This window comes from Hyperolius riggenbachi, chromosome 10 (assembly GCF_040937935.1).
Source record: "Hyperolius riggenbachi isolate aHypRig1 chromosome 10, aHypRig1.pri, whole genome shotgun sequence".
NCBI classification, from domain to species: domain Eukaryota; kingdom Metazoa; phylum Chordata; class Amphibia; order Anura; family Hyperoliidae; genus Hyperolius; species Hyperolius riggenbachi.
In genome coordinates this window covers 151,993,751-152,016,277 of record NC_090655.1, presented here as the reverse complement: position 1 = coordinate 152,016,277, position 22,527 = coordinate 151,993,751, and the positions used below count along the sequence as shown (strand labels likewise).

At 39.7% G+C, this 22,527-nt stretch overlaps 1 protein-coding gene across 1 annotated transcript in view; it reads left to right on the top strand.

The window, feature by feature from the left end:
* The window catches only part of RGR (retinal G protein coupled receptor), a 45,177-nt gene extending 26,192 nt beyond the window's left edge, over positions 1–18,985 (top strand). The window contains exons 4-7 of the mRNA XM_068258848.1: positions 5,485–5,638; positions 10,569–10,686; positions 14,782–14,895; positions 18,670–18,985. Of these exons, the coding sequence (XP_068114949.1) occupies positions 5,485–5,638; positions 10,569–10,686; positions 14,782–14,895; positions 18,670–18,813 (530 nt within the window). The 3' untranslated portion in view covers positions 18,814–18,985. The remainder of the gene's footprint in view (positions 1–5,484; positions 5,639–10,568; positions 10,687–14,781; positions 14,896–18,669) is intronic.
* The last annotated feature ends 3,542 nt before the right edge of the window (positions 18,986–22,527 follow it).

Sequence of the window (22,527 nt, the reverse complement as noted above, 5' to 3'; positions counted from 1 at the left end):
TTTTAGTAGCCTGGCGGGAGGTACTGGCAAGCAGAGGAATGGAGCGTCAGGTTAGAGGAAGTAATTAGCATACAGTACAGTTCAAAGCGTCTCGCTGCCGATGCCTGGGCAAGCCCCTGATGAGTCATTACTGACGAAACCGGTAGGGCGTGGCCTCAGGCGCGGCGGCAGTGGAGACGCAGACGAGAGAGAGCGGATGAGGACGTCCATATACGATATGCGCATATCTATTTTATACTTGTGAGTGCAACCTTGTGTTTTATCTTTTTAAAATAAACGGTATTATGCTATGGAAACCTTTCTTTTGAGTTCTTATGGAGATAGCTGATTTGGTGGAAATCTTCTGATGTACAACACCCTAAACGCAGTTGCTGGTCTATAGACGGTCAGCCAATCAATCTGGTGAGCGCTATATGTATCAGCGGTGTGGGGTGCATGCTGATAGCACACACACGAAGGGTGTCTTTGATTGTGCAAACATCACTGGTGGAGGAAGTTGTTTTTAAAGTCGGTTTTAAGCAGGATTACGCTATGCCTTTTCCTCTTGTTTGTTTGAGACATATATAGGGGGAAGTTGCCAAGGAAAACTGCTGTGTGAATAAGTAATGGAGCGCGTTTGCTGATATCTACATATGTCAGCCTCTGGACATCGGTGAGAGTAAATTATTGTACAGTGGTCCTGAGTTATGCAAATGGGATGTGGAATGAAGGATTTATTCAACTGAATTGATATATGTGAATCCAGGACTGTGCAGGATTAATCTAGATACTGGATCTGAATAATAGAGGACATTGATGTGATAGGATCATTGACATTTAACTAATACCTATACTATTAAGTAGGGACGGTCACTAAACCTTAATTGCCATATTGCAGAAGCTGTATATAATCTGTGTCACAGAGTAGGAGCGCTGTACGCATACACAAAGATTGTCCTTTAGGGAGGTGATACCCCCCAGCGTACGTAGCGATCTGCCAGGGTGGAGGTGGTACATTTACTCAAAAAATTGGCCATATAGTTTAAGAGTGCAAAGAGGAGCGCCTATACCACATAGTAAACTATTTGAGAGGTATCGTTGTGGTGGGGCTGCATACTCAGTTGTTCAACATGGAAATGTTTAATATACGGAGAAGAGGCATTATAGATTTGGATAGAGTATTTATTAAAGAGCCAGACATGGAACACCAAAGTCTGGACACCTTGTTTAGACAGCTTCAAACACTGATGATCAAAGAAACCAATACATGGTGGGACCTAGCTAGTCTCAATAAACATGCTAAAGAAGGGATTATTCCCAAGCGATTCAGATGGGATATATTGCCAACAGATGGGGAGGAAAATGATGAGAATGACAAGGAACTGGGTGAGTTCCTAAATCAATGTGGCATTAACCTCCTTAAAATATTGGGGAAAAGAAAACAAAATAGATTAGAAAGATTAGGTAAAGAAATAGAAGAATTAAAAGATAAAATGGAGGAATATAAAGAACAAGAGGAATTTACTAAGAAGGCAGGTGTACTCACTAAGATAGTACAAAAAAACGAAAAAGAAGTAAGTGAGATCAAGATTAGAAGATTCCAAAATGAGTGGCAGGAATATAAAAGCAAAAAAGCCTACAAATGGCAGGTGGAACAAACCAAAAGGAAAAAAGCACAGGATGAGGATACAAATGCACAGAATGTGAACCAGCAAGACAATAACGGTAATGAGGCAAGTGTACAACAAACCTCCATTATACAAAGGGTGGAGGAGAAAATTTTAAATAGGGGATCAAAATATATTCAATACTATCCACAATCCCCGAGGATAAGACCGCCCCCTGTAAACAAAAAGATACATGAGGGTAATTGGCAACAGCCAAAGTATAAGGCCAGAAACCAAGTACAATATGATCGGGGAGAAGGCTACAGGGGGCCTGACCCGCCCCGCCTAGAACCCCAGAGAAGATACAATGAGCGAGAACAAGTGCAATACCATCATACGTTTAGAGATAGAAGACAAGAATCACTCCCTACTTATAACCGCTATGAACCATTAGAACGGCAAACTGCAGAAACTGTACATCATAATTTTTTGGGGGGACAGTCGCCTCAAGTGGATTGGGGAGACATGGAATACAACCCAAGAGGTATCAGGAAAAGAGGAATAGAAGAGGTAGAAGAGGAGGCAGAGATAATAAAAAGAAGGAGATAACCAAAGGTGAGGGTATCTTCAACATCAGTGGAGTACCTTTGACTGATGCTGAATTAAGGGTATTGGACAAAGGTTTGAAATATGCCCCCCAACAAGGATTGAACAAATTTAGTACCTTTATTGATGTCAATAAATATGTCAGGAAATTAAACATTAAAAAGTATTTTTTATCCAAACAAGGTCCAACTAATAAAGCCAATGAAGGTATGCCAGTGGGAGATTTCACCCACACTAATCTAAAAAACAAATCCACATTCAACCCCCAAGACGCCACAAAAGATGGCACTATTCAGATTTTTAAAAATATGGTATTGAAAGATCTAGAAAAAATAGAAGTTCGACAGTATGGCAATGAAATAAAAGCAATTAAAGAATTAAGTAGGAAGAAGGATGTACTGGTAAGACCAGCAGATAAAGGAGGAGGTATAGTAGTGATGCATGTTGACCAGTACAAAAATGAGATGGAGAAGATCCTCAGTGATCAATCCACTTACAGAAAACTCAGAGGTGATCCAACTAAACAATATATGAGTGAACTTAGGCAACTTCTGAGGGAGGGCCTAGATCAAAATATATTAAATGATACAGAATACAAATATCTCATGATCGACGCCCCAAGGATCCCAGTAATGTATCATAATCCAAAAATACATAAAGATCTAGAATGCCCTCCCGGGAGACCGATTATAAGTGGGATTGGTTCACTGAATCAACGAGTTGGAGAATACATAGATTCCTTTTTGCAACCCGTGGTTAAACAATTATCGGTGTTGCTGAAGGATACAAAACAGTTTTTACAGAATAGTGCCATCTTTTGTGTATGCGCTGTACGCATACACAAAGAGTATACATATTTAACCACTTCCCGCCACAGGTTATTATCCCCTTAAAAATCAGAGGAATTTTCACATTTCCCTCTCCTCTCATTCATTTCCCAATAATGTTATCGCCACTTGATCTATACATCTTATTTTTTTTTACCACAAATTAGGCTTTCTTTGGGTAGTACTTTTTGCTAAGAATTATTTTATTTTAGCTGCATTTTAAAGGGAGTAATAAGAAAGAAAAAAAAAAAACTTTTTTCTCTTTTTTCAACCATTACAGGTTTAAAATAAAATGGGCTGCAATAGATAAAACCAACACGTTTTATTTGGCCATTTATCCTGGTTAGCACAATGCTTAAATTGTGTCCCTGCTACAATGTATCACGACAATATTTTATTTGGAAATAAAGGTGTATTTTTTCCATTTGCGTTTCTTTATACTAGTTCAATAATTACAAGCCCTAATTTGCAAAAGTAATAGAAATTGAGTAATTAATTACTTTTAGTAATTAAGTTAAAATCAATGACATAAGTATTCATGTTTTTTTTTTTTTTTTTTTTTTTTTTTTTATGCTGTCACTGTTTTATTTCAAACAATAACAATTACTATAGTTATATAGATAGGAGGGGGAAATAAGGAGTTAAAATTGGGTATTTGTTTATTTATTAACATTTGTAGGTGAATTTTTATTTTTGGCCACTAGATGTCCCCATTCTGTACAGTACACAGGAAGTAGTGAAGAACGGTGAATGATGATCGGCATCTCATTGATGCCAGATAATCATTCACTACTAGCACTGGGATCGGTGAATGGAAACTCATGTTCCTATTCCCCCGACCAGTACTCTGCCATGGTGGGGGAGGGTTGGAGGAGCCACAGGGGGAAAGGGGTCACGTGATATTTGTGTCTACACTCCTGGTGCTGAAGTGAAGTCCACAGGGCGGTAGATACATGGTACAGCCATGCTAAACAGGTTAAACTATGTTACTGCTGTGACATTTTGTCCACATTCACAGTGGTACATAGTGGTGCGCCCCTTTGTAATGTAACACACTGCACTGCAATGAACCACCTATGTGATATTCACAGTACAGTGGGTGCATTGCAGCACCGTTGAGTATGGCATGATAACACTCTGCATCCGGTGCATTACCACAATATGTCTGCATTACTGATTGAGGTGAAGCATACTTTTCATTGACTGTATGTTTCACCATATGCAATGAATGGATAACATGCAGTGCCACTTTTCCGAGCCATTGCATTTCTGCTCTCACAGGGAATGCAACAATTACTGTGAACGGGGCCTGAATTACTAAGAGATCATCTGACATCTACAAGCATTTTCAGTATTATAAGTCATCCAGAAAACCTAGGCTGGATTGAATGAACATTGTTTGCCGAATCAATGGTTAGAATTTGCCACCCTCACATCATATAATAGAGGTGTTTCTGTTAGGTATGTGGTGGTCTTACCACAGCTGGTAGCAGCAGCATCAACAAGATTATTTAGCTTCAATAAATCCATGATGATCAGTTATAGGAAAAAAAATCTTACTGTGGGGCCTGCATGAGACTACAATCATGAAATGGCTTATTTCCTAATTCTAACTGTGACAAAAATAAAGGCTACAGTCACTTACTACTGAAGTTGTACAAATGCAGGTCCTGTTTGCCAATTCCTTTAAAGCGGACCCAAACCAAACATTTTTTTTAATTAAAATATTTAGTTGCACCACTCTGACACATACAAAGATAAATAAACACTCAAACCTATGAGCATTTCAGTGCATGCTTTTCACCCTTCTCTTTTCATAGCTAGGGTTATAGTGGGGGCAGCCATTAGCAATTCCTCCATTGCCGGACACCACCTAATCCACCAGTTTGCCAGATTTTTCCTGGCAATTTGAAAGGAAGGGGGGGGTTCCTTCAATAAATGTAAAATATTGTACATTTGTCATCATGCAGCTGAAAAAAGGCTGCTATTTATTATTATAATTTAGAAAATAGATTTTATTTCTGAAATCTTGTATTTTTAATTTGGGTCCACTTTAAGATATCTCCACTGGGACCTCTGGACATGCTTTGACTTAGTAAATCAGGCCCTTTTCACTGGTCTGCCTCCTTTATGTAATTGACTTTAGTTCTGCTGTAATGGAACACTGTCATGCCGCAGGTGCATCTCAGGTGGGCCTGGTGAGTACAGAGATCAATCCTCTCGCCCACACTGGGGTGATCACTGGCTGAGGTTTTGGGGCATCAGGGGCTGTTATACACATTAGATAATCAGTACAGGTGGTCGCTATTGGCTTGTACCTTGTATGAGTTTAATCTAGCATGTGTACATAGCTAAAGCCATTTTGATAGATTAGCTTGCTTTTGGGATATGAAATTATAAAGTCATTAAATCTGTTACCTAGGAAACTGATTACAATATATTATTAACCAATATCATTTTTGCAGGTAGCAAATTACACTGGAGCACCGCAATAACAGTGGTGTTGTTTGTCTGGGGCTTCTCTGCTTTCTGGTCTGTCATGCCATTGTTTGGTTGGGGTGAATATGACTATGAGCCTTTAAGAACTTGTTGCACATTGGATTATTCTAAAGCCGACAGGTGAGTATTATTAAGGAGATTTAATTCTTATTTTATAAAATATTTAAAAGGGATGTATTGCTTTGGTATGTTTCTACTAGACATAATTATATTTGTCCAGATGAATTAAAGAGAGCCTCTGTAAAATTCTAATGAAGTATAGTAGACATGTAAAAACACCATGAGCACAATACAACTCACTTTTTCTCCTAGGTGAGATTTTCACATCTTCAAAAACATGCCTTTTAAGCAACAGCAAGCAAGAAAATACTCAGAAAAATATTGACAGTACTTTTCTGTTAATTTTTGCTACTTTTTTTAGCTGCAGAGTCCTGAAAAGTATTTTAAACAGAAGAAAAATGATTTCCTAGGAGAAAACTTGGAGGAAAAGTGAATTGGATCAGGACCTATATGTTTACCTATATGATGCATTTATTTGTTCTGATATGACCATTATTTATTATTTATATATGCAATGTTCTACCCACCACATTGCCCAACCATCGCCAATATCCAGCCATTAATATTGATGACTGGATTAGTAGGCACTGTCAGTATTAGTACAAGTAATGATGATATAATTGCTACTCTAGCCTACGCCTTACACTCTTCAGGACTTCAGTACAATCAATACATATATCAGCAGCTTGATGTAAGTGCCAACTTCTCTGCATTCCCTTTAGACAGATCTGCAGTTGTACGATTGGACAGAGGCATAACCCTGCTAAATGTAGGACAAAGGCATCAGTGGAACTAGCCATTTTAACATACACAAAGAACATGATCAGAAATTATAAACCCAAGCTACAAAACATTAATTCTGCAAATAACATGAAAGCTCTTATTTTATTCCAATATATCTTTACACATATTTTGATACAAAGTTTATATAAAATAAAAAAAACTGTTAAAAGTCCTCTCCAGATTCATCTAACTTAAAGTGGACCTTGCGCAGCACAGAAGAAAAACAGAGAAATGCGCCCTGTATGTATTTAGAGAGTTTAGTCTGGCTAATTCCCTTTCATCTGTGACTAATCACAAGTTGTGTCAACTGGTTGCTGTGGCAGAGAGCTAATTGGTAAACAAAGGATGTTAACAATATGTCTGCTTGCATGAAAGCAGGAAGTAGACACACTGAAGATTTATCGCAGTATTTGTATCAGCTGTAACAAAAAATGTTTTTATCTTTAAAGGTTCTCATGCTGTTGCTTATCTTTTAGAGCACAAAAAAAGTTCTGAGTTCAGGTCCACTTTAACCTGGAATCTTGTATTTTTACAACAATATAAAAAAAACTATATTGCAAAGAACTCAAGCAATATTTATAGACTTGTAACTGTCTTTGGAGAAGAGTCATTTGACACAGTATAGGTTTGTCAACCAACTAGGCAAACTGGCCCTGATTCACCAAACTGTGATAAGATTGCCAAGCTTCTAACCCTATAGGAGCAACTCCTATTAACAAAACAGCGCCATGTGCGTAACCAGGACAGCATGCACTTTACCAGTAGTACCGGTAAAATAGCCATGCCCTCCTTGCACATGGCAGTCCTGCTACAGTTTGGTGAATACGAGCCACTCTGGCATCCAGTAATCAAAGATACACAATTAACTAGTAATATGGTAGCTCCTGATATACCACTCTGTATACAAAACTTCCTATAGCTGACATTAACCATACAATCCTGATGGAACAATCTTACCATATACTATATAGTATGATGGGGTACATATCTGTTCAAAGTATATTAGGGGCCTTTACCACCCAGCATACCTTTATTACTTAGATTTGGTAAAATTGTACATACTGTAATTGTAAAAAACAAGATTGTATAGTCTATTGGCACTTTTGGTTGGGAAGAGGGAGGAAGAGGGACCCCCAAAGCCTCTGCAGGGGTCGCAGGGGTGATTGCTACGCCCGTGCCCCCATGCCACTTCCCACTTAAGAATTAGACACTTAAAATGAAGGGCATCAAGCCAGAATTAAATGTCTGTTTGATTTATCGAAGCATGTAATCAACTCACAAATCAGGATGCTAATTTTGTGATGATAAAGTGTTTCTTCTAAACAGAAATTTTAGTAGTAAACTACATTTAAGCCAGGGATGGGGGGACTGATATCTACTTTCATAGCCTGGTCAATGTATTGTTGCAGCCAGTATGTTCCTTTGTCCTTGTGTAGTTTGTAAATGTGGTTAAAGATACTCATACAGTATAGTATTGAACAATAACAATGATAAAAGGCCATAAACATAAACAATAGTTGCAAGCAAGGTCAATGATACCCTTTAACCACTTCACCACTGAGGGGTTTTACCCATTGAACACCAGAGCAATTTTCACCTTTCAGCGCTCCTTCCATTCATTAGTCTATAACTTTATTATTACTTATCGCAATGAAATGAACTATATCTTGTTTTTTTCGCCACCAATTAGGCTTTCTTTAGGTGGGACATTATGCCAAGAATTATTTTATTCTAAATGTGTTTTAATGGGAAAATAGGAAAAAATGTGGGAAAATTTTTTATTATTTTTCAGTTTTTGGCCATTATAGTTTTTAAATACTGCTTGCTACTGTAATTGAAACCCATGAAATGTATTTGCCCATTTGTTCCGGTTATAAAACCGTTTAAATTATGTCCCTATCATAATGTTTGGCGACAATAGTTTTGCATCCATCCCTAATTACAAGCCCGTAGTTTATAAAGTAACAGTGTTATACCCTCTTGACATAAATATTTAAAAAGTTCAGTCCCTAAGGTAACTATTTATGTTTTGTTTTTTTATTGTATTGTATTACAAAAAAAAAAAATTTGGGGAGTGTGGGAGGTAATGAGTTAATTTATTGTGTAAAACTAATCCTTTGTATATGTAAAATGCTTTAGGGTGTAGTTTCACTATTTGGCCACAAGATGGCCACAGTGTGTTTGTTTACATGCGACCTGTAAGCGTCCGGAAGGACGCTTACAGGAAGCAGTACGAGGCAGGGTAAATCACAATGATCGCGCTGTTTCTCAAAGAAGCAGCAGATCATTGCGGGGGCTTAGATCAACGAACGGGAATGGATTTTTCCCGCTCATTGATCTCCGGGCGAGCGGGCGGCGGCGTGGGCGAGCGGCGGGAGCGGCGGGAGCGCGCGCACGAGTGGCAGAAGCGCGGACAGCAGCGGTAGCACGTAAGGTACGGATTTCTCCGTCCCTGTTTTTTTAGGGGGGAAAAAAGGGACAGAGAAATTCGTACCGCGGGGGGTAAAGTGGTTAACACATATCAGCAGATAAACAAGAGAACCCAAAACATAGACCTCATTCTCTATTCTGCTTCTCATCTCATCATCACCCTTCATTACACTAAGTCTATAGCATCACAATATGCCATTGTAAGGTCCATCATGGTATATGCACTTTACCAATGGATATACTTTATTCTTTATTTCCAAAAGTGTCAAATGTTTAGGTGTCCACAGCACTGACTGAAAATAACCCATTCACACCAGCTTAATGCAGTGCCTTTGGTTACGTTTTACACGGCACCAACATTTCTTTAATGCAAAGGTGATCATTCAAACCAGTGCACAGCAGTGGAATGTAATTTAAAACGTAGTGTGTGCATTGTGAAGCCGTTCCCATTATTTTTACATTGGGATAAATAGAAAACTGTAAAGTTCCCATACATCTACCAATTTTATTGACCATCTTATTTAATAATTTTAATTGAATTGGATTAAAATCACTGCCATAACAAGCATGCCCCATCAACCATCAAACATTCTGGAAATATCTCATTCAATCGTTTGATCACATGCAGAGCAGTAGCGGTGTTCAATATCCCAACAACCGACAAACTGCCTGCCTGGCTGCCCTGAGTGTAAATGTCCACCCATGTGGCAGTGGTGGCTTCTCTAGGCCAATTCAAATCTATCAGAAATCGGCCTGCGGTGTATTGGCAGGCAACAGATCTCTCTCCAATCAGGTTCGATCAGAGAAAGATATGTCTCTTTGTCGATCTGGCACTAGATGTATGGGCACCTTAATGATTTGCAAATCTCTAGTGACCCAGGAAGTTGAAGCTACAGTAGCAAATAAATGCCACAAGCTGAAATTCAACTGGCAGCTTTTTAATCAGCTGCCAGCTAATTAGTTGGCAGTTACTGAATTTAATTAGCTAGCAGGGCTCCTACTTCCTGAATCAGTGAAGATCTGCATAATTAGGAGAATTACATGCTCATTACTATTTATAACATTAACTTTGAAGTGAACCTCCAGACTAAAAATCTACTCAGCAGAACTGAAAAGGCTTGGTGTTTCTTTAACAGTTTCACAGCATCAGAACTTTGTTTTTCTTTTAGAAGTCTCATTTGTAGGTGCATTTTTAGCTAAGCTCCGCCCCATCAAAGAAAACTGCCCGGGCTTTTTTCCCCTGATGCTGTGCAAAGCATGATGGGATTTCTTATGTTGTTATTCATGTTGCCTAGCAACTGGGAGGGGTGATCAGGACACAGGACAGTTGGAACTGTGTCTCATGCTCCCTGTCACCTTTTTTCAACCAAAAAGATGGCTGCCCTCATGAAATCACAAACCTTTGCCTCTTCTTTTAAAACAGGGTGGGTAAGAGATTATATTACCTATCTATTTTAATTAACATAACTAATGTAACTTAATGACAGTATGTTTGTTTAGGCTGAAGTTCCTCTTTAACCATATTTGGTTAATCTGTAATTTTACTGTTTAACTATACTCATTGTTGAATAAGCACAGCACTATATTAACTGTTCTGCTTTGTTTTGAAAATTTAGGGAAAACATTATTTTGTTATAATAAGTATTTCTTTTGAACTATATTTTTCAGCTATTTTTTTTCTCTGCATCATATTTGTATACTACTGTTTTTATTATTTCTGTTATACAAATTTGTGATAACTCAAGACAGTGTCATTTTCAATCATTTATTTTAACAGAAACTTCATCTCCTTCCTTTTTCCCCTGGCATTCTTTGAGTATTTAATCCCTCTGTTCATCATAATGACTGCTTACCAATCTATACACCAGAAGCTGAAGAAAAGTGGCCTTGTAAAGGTAATGCTCATTTTAACCAAAGCTCTTACATACAGGGAGGTCCTATATATTTGGTGCAGCTCGTAATAAGCTTGTTGGGAAATCAAGGGATAATCCCTGATTCTGTATTTAAGGAGTACAATCAACTGTTTCTGCTGAGAAACTTTTAAGCATCTGAAATTATGCTGATGTAACAGCTAGGACATTTATGTAACTTGCTCATTGCATAATGCTTTGAATGTGGTTTTAAGTCTTTTCTAGCTGCTCAGAATGGAATGACTTTGAGGTCTGACCAACACTCAGCCAACTGGCTGGCTGAACAGTTCTTAAGATGTTCTGTCTACTTGTGTGAAAACAAAGACGTGAATAGCATGATGGTCAAAAAGCTCAAAGTCTAACAACAACAAAAAAGGGCAAAGAATAAAAGCATACTTGAAAAAGATTAATAATTATACAATGAATAAAAACCTTGTACTGAAAATGCACATTTCATTCTAAAGACAATCTGCCATATTAAACTAAATAGATTTTATATTCTGATGCTGCTGTTAAGTAGAGGGAAATGTTTTAAAATGACATTTATGTCAATAGATCCTTATACTTATAAAAAATGTCTGTGTCAATCTCAAATTGCGCTCATATTAATTAAATTTGAATAAATTTGTTGGTGGCGCAGTGGTTAGCACTCTCGTCACAGCCAGGGCACTATCTGCACAGAGCTTGTATGTCCCCCCCCCCCCCCAATGTCTGCATGGGTTTTATCCGGGCACTTTGGTTTCCTCTCACATCCCAAAAGCATATATATATAAATTAATTGGCATTCCCTAAACTGGCTCTACACTGGGATGCATAAAGTACTCGATATATACATAGACTTGCCGTGAGAGAGGGATCAGCACCTCCACCAGTGTAAATAATAGCTCTTTGTATGAAAACATAGCTCTTTATTATATAAGTTTAACTACCTAAAGACCGCCTCACGCCAATGAGAGGTCCTGGGGCCGGCTACTGCAGGAGATTGCGCGCAGCCTGCACGCGCATCTCCTGCTTGGTAGGCAGAGCTCCGCTCCGCCTTTAGTCTCCCAGCGGCAATCGCAGCTCGGGAGACTGTTAGATGGCGTAACCGTCTTTGAAATACCTCGTACAGCGCTGCGATCTAAGGCAACGCTGTACTGGGGACAGCCGTGTGACACGGCTGTCCCCCCTGTTGCTATGAAGTGATCCACTGTCATAGGCTGAAGCCTATGACAGCCGATCACGCTGATTGGCTGGCGGGGGGAGGGAGGGTGGGATTATAAAATTTAATAAAATTGTAAAAAATATTATTAAAATGAAGAAATAAATATTTATTAAAAAAAAAACAAAAAAAAAAAAAAACACCTGGTGGGCGATCACACCCCACCAACAGAGAGCTCTGTTGGTGGGGAGAAAAGGGGGAGGGGAATCACTTGTGTGCTGAGTTGTGCGGCCCTGCAGCGAGGACTTAAAGCTGCAGTGGACAATTTCTCAAAACATGGCCTGGTCTTTAGGGGGGTTTAACACTGCGGTCCTCTAGTGGTTAAAATAAATCAAAAGAGAGCAGAGCAGCGCTCTTTTAACTCATTTTAAACTGATGAAATAAAGAGCTATGTTTTAATACAAAGAGCTATTATTTACACTGGTGGAGGTGCTGATCCCTCTCTCATGGACTGCATTCCTGCCCGAGAGGTTCTGAAGGGCAGCTGGATCATGGCACTCCTTATACTTTGATATATGTGTGCTGATCTCCCTCTTCTTGTGACATATACATAGCCATATGACTATGGTAGGGATTCAATTGCGAGCTCCTCTGAGGGACAATTAAGGCACAGGACAATATACTCTGTAGATCACTGTGGAACATGTCGGCACTCTATAAATACTTAATAATAATAATAAAAATAATAATATATAAAGCACAGTTAAAGGCAAATGTCCTAAAAGCCTAATAACATGAATATAAACTAAAATTTCTGTAACTATTCTTAGGGCCCTTTTACACTTAATGCATTGCTATGCATTTTAATGCACTTTTTATTCTCCATAGCAGTGCATTGTGAAACAGCTTCAGTTTTTTAGTGTAAAGTGTGAAAGAGGCCATAGAGAAATATGGACACTGGACTGCACATCAGTTGTCTTTTCAGTTACAACTGACAGCAACTGATATAGTGTAAATGGATCCTCGGTTATATAAAAGAACATCTGAAAGCATTCCTAAGTATTCCCTGTGTGTAAAATTGCTTATTTTTCACTTCAAATAGCACTAGAAGCTTGCTTATCTCTAGTCATCAGCAAAGGTAAAAATCTCCCTGTACTTGTGTCTTCACTTTACCCTCTCCTGCTGAATAGACACATCACCATGGAAGCAGCTAATTCACTTTAGCAGAAAAGGAGTGCGGCAAAGAGAAGACACAAGGACAGGCAGATTCTTGCCTTTGCCGATGACAAGAGATAAGCACGCTTCTACTGCTCTCTGCAATGAAAATAAGCACCTTTACACTCTGGGAATACTTGAGAATGCTCTCAAATAATCTTATGCAATTAAGAATAGTTACTGAATATTTTAATTTTTTGGAGTTTCAATTTTTAGGCACTGTAGTGACATATAATAGAATGCAGTAAAATATTCAGTATACACACTTTTTCAGTAACAAACAAACTAACAAACACAGAACATTTATATTGCGCTTTTCTCCTGGCGGACTCAAAGCGACAGAGCTGCAGCCACTAGGACCCGCTCTATAGGCAGTAGCAGTGTTAGGGAGTATTGCCCAAGGTCTCCTACTGAATAGGTGCTGGCTTACTGAACAGGGAGAGCCGAGATTCGAACCCAGATCTCCTGTGTCAGAGGCAGAGCAGTCATTTTCCTGGTCTCAGTATCATAAACACTTTCTATATCTATATTTTGCTGTATATTGGTATGTGTAACCATGCCCTCCTAGTAAACAGCCTAGGCTGTTTAGCTATGTGGAATTCTCCTCCCAGAGAATTCTGGGAGAACAGGTATATTTACTACTGGCTTTAGAACTCTCAGTAAAGCATTCCTCAGGGATAACCTGACAGGAGTAAAGATGCCACCACCTTTGATAAATTTCAGAACGTAATTAGGGGTAAGGAAAGACAATGGACAAACATTGACTACATAATTTATAAATTAATTTTGTAAGGAAAAAAGAAAAAAAAAAGCAAGTTTATTCAGTATTTTATTTCCACTACAGTTCCTCTTTAAAGTAAACGTTTGTCCTTTCTATATATAGTGCCTACCATGTGCCAACTCTCTTGTTTCAGTGACAGCTGTCATGGTGGGTATTCCCCTCACTCATCTAAATGGTTTAACTTTCAGCAGTGTCTCATGGAGAGAGAGTGATGGGAAGTCTCCACAGAGGCCCCAGTGGGGATAGAGAGATATAAAGAAAAGCCTGACAGATTCTAAATGTCTCCCATCCTGTCAAAAGCTAAAGATATCAAATGCAATTTTCAAGCATAATTATTTAATTCGCTGTTAAAGGGGCACTATGGCAAAAAATTGTAACATTTAAAAGATGTGCTAACAGACAAATAAGAAGTATGTTTTTTTCTAGACTAAAATGAGCCATAAATGACTTTTCTCCTATGTTTCTGTCACTTACAGTAGGTAGTGGCAATCTGACAGAAGCAACAGGTTTTGGACTAGTCTATCTCTTCATAGAGGATTCTCAGCAAGGCTTTAATTCTTTATAAAGATATTCCCTAAAAAGGATTTAAACAATGATGCTGGCCAGCTTTCCTGCTCACTACACAGTTTTTTGGCAGTTGGATAGAGCAACTGCCGTTCAGTATGTGCTTCTGAAAATAAATAAATCCCTGAGAATCCCCCAATGAAGAGATGGGTTAGTCCAAAACCTGTCGCTTCTGACAGATTTCTACTACCTACTGTACGTGACAGCAACATAGGAGAAATGTAATTCATGGATCATTTTACGCTGGAAAGAAATGTACTTCTTGTTTGTTTGCACATATTTAAAATTTTACAATTTTTTCGCCATAGTGCCCCTTTAAGTGTTGTTGCTTGTTAATATTTTGGAAGTCCTTTAGAACACACATTTATTCTTTCCTCAGATGAACACTGGATTGCCTGTAAAATCACTGATGATTTGCTGGGGACCCTATTCACTGCTATGCTTCTATGCAGTCATTCAGGATGCAACCATTCTTTCTCCCAAACTTCGGATGGTAAGAACATACCTATTCTGCAATGGTGAAAAAGATGTATTGTACAAATAATAGATACATAGAGATTCTAAGTATCACAAAAGAGCTTATAGCCTTGGGAAAGAATAACAGGAAGACTGCAAAAAGCAGTATACTTCGTGTGGGTGTATTACGTGTCTCAGCGATGCTACTGCACTATGCCTCAGAGGACAATGGAAGAGAGGATTTTTAAAAAAATATATTTTTGTTAGATATAAATTGAATATATAAAGTGGTAGCAGAGTCCAAGATTAGCAGCAGCCTGTTAACAAAATGATTTTCTCTTAACAATAACAGATAACTGAAAGCAATGAAAGGGAAAAACAAAGAAAAAAAAATCATAGGTACAATTAGGTTATCAATGATAATAGGACTACAGGGCTGGTTGATTTCAGTTTACGAGTCTGTAAGCTTCTACACCGCTGTTATAGCCACTCTATATTTTCATTTATAAGATCTGAGATTCTGGTTACCTCACCAGAATAAAAATGCTGAGTGTGTTGGAGAGTTCTGTGGCCAAAGCTTTGAAGGTTATGCAATAGTATCTCGCTGTAGTGTCCTGTTAGGGCATTTACTTACAGAAATTGAGGAAATAAGTCTTGGCCGATGTGGCCTGTGATGTAACATACCTCAGTCAGGAGTCGGAAAAGTTTTACCATGTTTGTCACGTGCTCAATATAGAAGACATGTTCCTTAGAATACCTAAGGAGTTCTCTAGTTTTATATCCTACTACTAAATGGGATTGACCAGTTCACCACTGAGGGGGTTTTCCCCTCATGGACAGGAGCAATTTTCACATTTCAGCTTACCTCCCTTTCATTCGCCAATAACTTTATCACTACTTATCACAACAAAATGATCTATATCTTGTTTTTTCGCCACCGATTAGGCCTTCTTTGGGTGGTACATTTTGCTAAGTATATTCCAACAACTGGTGCACTGGTCCCCAAGGGCAGAGTTCACCCCGCGAGTTGCCACAGGGGAAGGCTGGTTGAAAAACACCAAAAGTATCACAAAACAAACAACCGCCACTCCATGAACTGTATGCCAAAAATAGTTTATTAGTAGAAAATATGTGTAACCTCCATCCCTCTAAAAAATTGAATCCCTAAAAAACACGACGTGGGCATCAAACACCAAGGAGTACTCCTGGAACCATACATACCAAACTCTCCTCACATTCACTCATAATACTGGATCAGCCGATCCTAGCATGGCGTGTGTGTATACAAGAGGCAGAGAATGCACCAAGGTGGTACTGACAAAGTCTATGCGGGACTTAATTTGGTTAGTCAAAGGCATCCATAAGTTCATTCCATGACATGTGCAACTAATAGTCCCTGCAACGCAGATGCCAGTAGCTTCTCTTGACTTGAGTGACTTCAAAACCGTGCACACTCCTATGGTCAAACTTATTGTGTGTGTGTGTGTGTGTGTGTGTGTGTGTGTGTGTGTGTGTGTGTGTGTGTGTGTGTCTGTGCGTGTGTCTGTGTGCGCGTGTGTCTGTGTGCGCGTGTGTCTGTGTGCGCGCGTGTCTGTGTGCGCGCATGTCTGTGTGCGCGCGTGTTTGTGCGTGTGTCTGTGCGTGTGTCTGTGTGCGTGTGTGGTGTCCAGCATAGGGCAGTGTGTAGATAAATGTTGAGCTGTGGGGTGCACAGTTTTGCTTCCGTGGTTGCTGAGGGGGGGGCGCGTCTTGTACGCGGGAGGATGCGGTACTTTTCTTCATCTTTGGTCTGTTTCTTTTCTCCCCTTTTTTATTTAATTTTATGAAATAATTAAATTTGATTGGCAAATTCTGATTAGCAAATATGATGAGACTTTATGCCCAACACCAAGAGCGTGGTGATGAAGCCTATCAATATGGTTGGGCCTTCATAAACTGTGGCTAGGCTCTGAGCTAATCAAGAAAAAAAAAAAAAAAAAAAAAAACTTATTTCAGCACAGTTCATATACTTTCACTTCCGCATCAGTGGGCATCATAGGAGTTCTTTTACCTTGATCTCGCTGGAAAACCCGTGCGACCAGCCGCGGCGTCCCGCAGCAAGGTACCTGTATCAGATGGGCTCACTCACCGCAATCAGGCTCTCCGCTCTGGTAGTGTGTTCCAGGCTATTCCTCCAGCCCCAATGTCATTCAAGCCCCACCCACATACGTTACGCCCACTAATACGTGGGCTTCCTCGGTGTGATTATGCGATGGTGGCCTGCAGGGACGGGTCTCCCTCCTTTTCATTCAGACAGCCAAGCCTTGTCTTGGATTCCTTCCTGTGTGTTTGCGTTTCACCAGTTTTTTTACTATTAACTCCTTCATTTCCTCGCTGCACACGCTTCATTGAAATCATGTTCACAGAGTTCTTTTATTCATATCAGCTTAATAGATTGTCCTGCATTTAATTTTTTCCACATCTTTTTTTATTTTTTAAATCATTTCTTTACCGTCATGATAAAACTTATAATGAGGGGGGGGGGGGCTATTCAAGTGTGATCCCAGCCTAACTGTAGACAGTCCACAGTAACATCTATTCAGCTCTGTAGGGATTTTCTTTATTCCACAGATGTAAGATGAAAAAGCAATCCACAGGTCGAGGAGGTGAAAGCTCTATGTATATGTAGAGTAGAAGAGGTAGCAACTGCCACACTCTGCATTAGAATTCCTGTCCTAATTGGAAGATGTGAGAAAGGGTGTTCTGCCCCTCTTGAGCATAGCCCCGTCATGGACCATGTGGGCTGGTATTATTCAGGTGGCAGTGCCCCATGCTGTCCAGTTCAGACATTCTGGAAATAGTGTGGGGGACACAGTATCAAAAAACCTTGAGTAGTACTGCTTTTTTAATAACAAAATAATATTCATTTGAAAAGCACTGATGCGTAAAGTGATCCATGGTGCTGCAAACAGCTGCTCACCTGGCATCGCACACTGAAATTACCTCGCATCTCATTTGAAGGTCCCCTGTGATGTTTGAGGTAATTTATTTAACATGCTGATAATGGAAATGTTACATCATGTAACACTGAATAGGCCACCATCTTAGACGAGATGCAGGGAAGATGAAAGACTTCATGCAGTCTCCTGGAATTGCATGGCTCCTACAGAGTCATAGCTAAACACAACACAAGCATATATTTACCATTGGCAATAGACTGAAACAATGTGCAGTGTTAATAAAGTGTATTTTTTTTTTTTTTTTTTATAATGGTCTTTGATGTGTCTAAAGTTTAAAGAATTTACATTAAAGGCTGAAGAATCAGCAGAGCATATTTTAGCACATTTAGATTAAGCATGGTTGACATGTTTTCACTTCATTACATCAGAATGATTTCAATTCCATTTCTGTAAAAATATTTCCTCGCAATGAACACTTGCCATGATCCAGTGTGGGGAAAGGGCAATTTTAGAGACACACATCTAAAATGATGTTCCCATGTCCATTTTTTTGCTATGATCCTCCATATTACTATTTTTTGATTTAAGATTGGTTTAGTTTAATTAAAAATATCAATGGTAACTATTTTTTCAAAGATCACTTTTTGTATTTTTTAAACATTATTATTTATTACATTTTAAAATATTATACAAGGTTTCCAAAACATTGTGGTATGGAACAAGAGCAAAATTCATAGCATACAAGGGATACAGTTTGTATACAAAGAAGCCTACAATTTACAGATTTAAACCCACATACAACAGGTCTTGTTAGACAGAGATTTTTCCAGCAGTGTAACATGGTAACCATTTTTTAAAATGTTTGTTTGCAGATGCCTGCTGTATTGGCCAAGATATCTCCTGCTGTGAATGCCTATGTGTACGGACTCGGAAATGAAAACTACAGAGGAGGGATCTGGCAGTTTCTCACTGGACAAAAAATGGAAAAAGCAGAAACAGATAATAAAGTCAAATAACCCAACTTTGACTCCTAAAAAAGGTTCTTTGATCTGTCCTGGCTTGACAGAAATTGCAATGTAAAGCAGATCCAGATTTCAGAATGCAAATGATGAGCAACTTCCATTATACTTCAAGCAGGGGCTCCTGTGTTTTCAACTAAATAAGTACAATAAAAAGGGTGTTTGTGTATTGTATTGATATTATTTAACAAAGGTTTAGACATTAGAAAAAAATGCTAACAAAATGAAAAATTTAGAATGTCACACTAACAAAGAAAGCAGGAAACAATAATGGAAATTCAAGCTAAGCAAAGGAAATTAATTTATGTTACATATTCAAGCCTTTTGTTATTTTACACTTGAATTTATTAAAGCATCAAGTGTATTTTTGAGACTCTTTGTTAGACTTAAACTTGCATTTTTTTTTAAGTACTTTAGAAAACACAATAAACGTACACAGGGATTGTGGTAAACATACATGGGATCTTGGTGAATACAAGTCGCCATAGCAAAACCTCCCTCTTACTTTTAGTGTATCCATAAGTACCCACTATCTTTCAGTTTCACTACCTAATAGTAACCCTTTTCTATTGGCCCTCGCTATAGCGGTCTTTCTTTTAGTGCCCACACGGTATTTATGCATGGGGTTACAGTGATTTGTACGTTGTAACAGAAGTGGTAAAAATGTACCATAAATGGAACACAATTATGAAGGTGGTAAAATACCACGACTTTCTCAGCCTCAAAAGTGTCTTTGTGGCTTTAGCCTCACTGCCCCTTATCTTTAAAATATTTTATCAGAATGGATCTTTTGGTGCATATTTTTTAGTACACATAACAGTCTCAGCAATCCATTCTACTCGTTGGTAAAGCTGTAAAGAAAAAAATGCTTCTCTGTTTAATGCAAAGTAACTGGCTAAACCCATAGAGAACCTGTCACTTTGCACATGTTTTCAGTGGATTAGTGTGCATGCAACAGACTGTCATGGCAGATGTTTACAGTACAAAACGAAACTGGGTTAGGTACAGAAAAAGGAGGTCACCAGACAACATCTGGACCTGCCGTAAAATCCAGGATAACGGTCTAAAACGGAGCTTCAGATAATCCCTATTTTCAGAAATGTAATTATAAATATATGACAGTATATTGCAGTAAAGTGCACTACATATACTCAATAATATCTGTGACTGAAGATTTGAATAGATCCCAAATGTCTTTTGGTTATTATTTTTATTATCTGAATATCTACATTCAATTTATGTAGTAAAAATTAAGTGAAAAAATGTAAGCAAGATGTGTTTTAGTTCCAACAATTTCTTATGGAAATTGTTTGCACCTATTTTTTTTTTAAAAGTGTTCGTGCAATGAATGTTTTCTGAACAGGGGAATTCACAGAGCATGTGTTGGTTAAGCTGTCTGTGTGTAACTAATAGCACAGTACAGATGGCAGAAGTGGAAAACTAGCTCGATTTTGAGCCACATCCTAACTACAGCCTTTTCCAACCAGTAATTGAGCTGCAGTGAACTTATCCATTTGAACTGGATGGGAATGCTTAATGTTGTGGATTCGCAAGTGCTAAGGGAGCAATTTGCAACTCAATTTTTATATCTGCTCATTGATTAGCAAAAGCAAGAATTGCCAATTTGTTTTTCTGCCACTTTGCTATATCGTGGCAGATTTGGGAGCCAGAGGCAACAGGGAATTTTGGGTGCCGCTATTGCTGTCCATGTTAAAAGCCATGGTTAGCAGCTACAGCATGAAATTTGAGCACGCATTGTTAATACCACTAGTCATTGCACCTGTTCAGGGTACCTGTGTGTGTGTGTGACAGGCAGCTGCACATTTGTAATTCCACTCACTGCACCTGTTCACTGTTCAGTGCACTTACCTACCTATACCTACGTGAGTGCACGCATTGGTGTGTGTGTGTGTGTGTGTGTGTGTGTGTGTGTGTGTGTGTGTGTGCGTGCGTGCGTGCGTGCGTGCGTGCGTGCGTGTGTGTGTGTTGCACATTTGTAATTCCAATCACTGCAGTGCATACCTGTAACCTGTTCAGTGCACCTACGTGAGCGCAAGCAGTGTAATATACCACCAGTCATTGCACCTGTTCACGGTACCTGTGTGTGACAGCTGCACATTTGTAATTCCAATCACTGCACCTGTTCACTGTTCAATGCACCTACCTACCTACCTACGTGAGCGCAAGCAGTGTAATATACCACCGGTCATTGTTCACGGTACCTGTGTGTGACAGCTGCACATTTGTTATACTAATCCCTGCATACCTGTTCACTGCACCTGTGTGACCGCACACTGTTTAGTATACCAGTCCGTGCATACCTGTTAACTGCACCTGTGTGACAGCTGCACATTGTATTGTAATACCAGTCACTGCTACCTTTCACTGCACCTGTGTGACTGCACATTGTATTAGTCAAGTCAGTGCATAGCTTTCACTTCACCCCCCCCCCCCCCCCCCCGATATAGACAAAACAACAGGCAGAGGCAGACCCTGAGGCAGGCCAACCGGCAGGTCTGTTTGAGGTCGTGCTGATGTGATTTCGTGTGGCCCTGGCCCAAAGTACAGTGCTCAGAAGAAGGCACGTCCCATCAACTCCCAAGATAGTCAGGATGTGGTTGACTATTTAACACAGAACACCTCATCTTCCGCATCCACCAGCGCTACTCCAAGTACCACATCCGCTACATTTGACACTTCGCAGGAGTTATTTGGTGGGGAAATCACTGATTCACAGCCATTATTGTTACAACAAGATGAAGGCGCTAAGCAAGTTACACCACCTCATATGTCTGAGTTAGGTGACACTATGGATGTAAGGTGTGAGGAGGAGGATGATGAAGTACCTGCTGTTGGTGCAGTTTTGGAGGTGTCTAATACAAGCGAAGCTTTGGAGGATAATTATGATGATGATACACCATGGATGCCACGTGGGATCCTAAGAGACACGATGACCAAGGGGACAGTTCAGAGGGGGAGTCAGAGAGGAGTAGGAGGAGACGAGTTGCTGAAAAAAGCAGGGGGAGCTCGTCGTCAGAAACAGCTGGTGGCAGTGTCCGGCGCCATGTATCGCCACCTATGGAAAGCCAGCCAGCCCTTCAACATCAGCTGCTGACGCCACCATAGTGCCCACACCCCAGGGTGGCTCAGCGGTGTGGACATTTTTTAGTGTGTATGCCAAAGATCAGAGCAATGCCATCTGTACTCTCTTCCACCAAAAATTGAGCCGTGGAAAGGCCAACACCCACGTAGGGACAACTGCTTTATGAAGGCACATGCAGAAAAGGCACAAACTGCAATGGGAAGACCACCTAAGGAAAAGCAGCACACAAAAGCAAAGCCACCCTCCTTCTCCTCTTCCTCCTTCAGGTGCATCATCTTCAGCTGCTTTCTCCCTTGCACCTTCACAATCACAGCCTCCCTCCTCCACTCCACCTCTCACCTTGAGCGGTTCCTGCTCCTCTGCCCACAGCAGTAGCCAGGTGTTCGTGAGGGAAATCTTTGAGCAGAAGAAGCCAATGTCTGCCAGTCACCCCCTTGCTCGGTGTCTCACAGCTGGCTTGGCAGGATTGTTATCCCGCCATCTGTTAACATACCAGCTGGTGGCCTCTGAGGCCTTCCGAAAATTTGTGACCATTGGGACACCGCAGTGGAAGATACCAGGCCGCAATTATTTCTCCAAAAAGGCGATACCCAAACTATACCATGAAG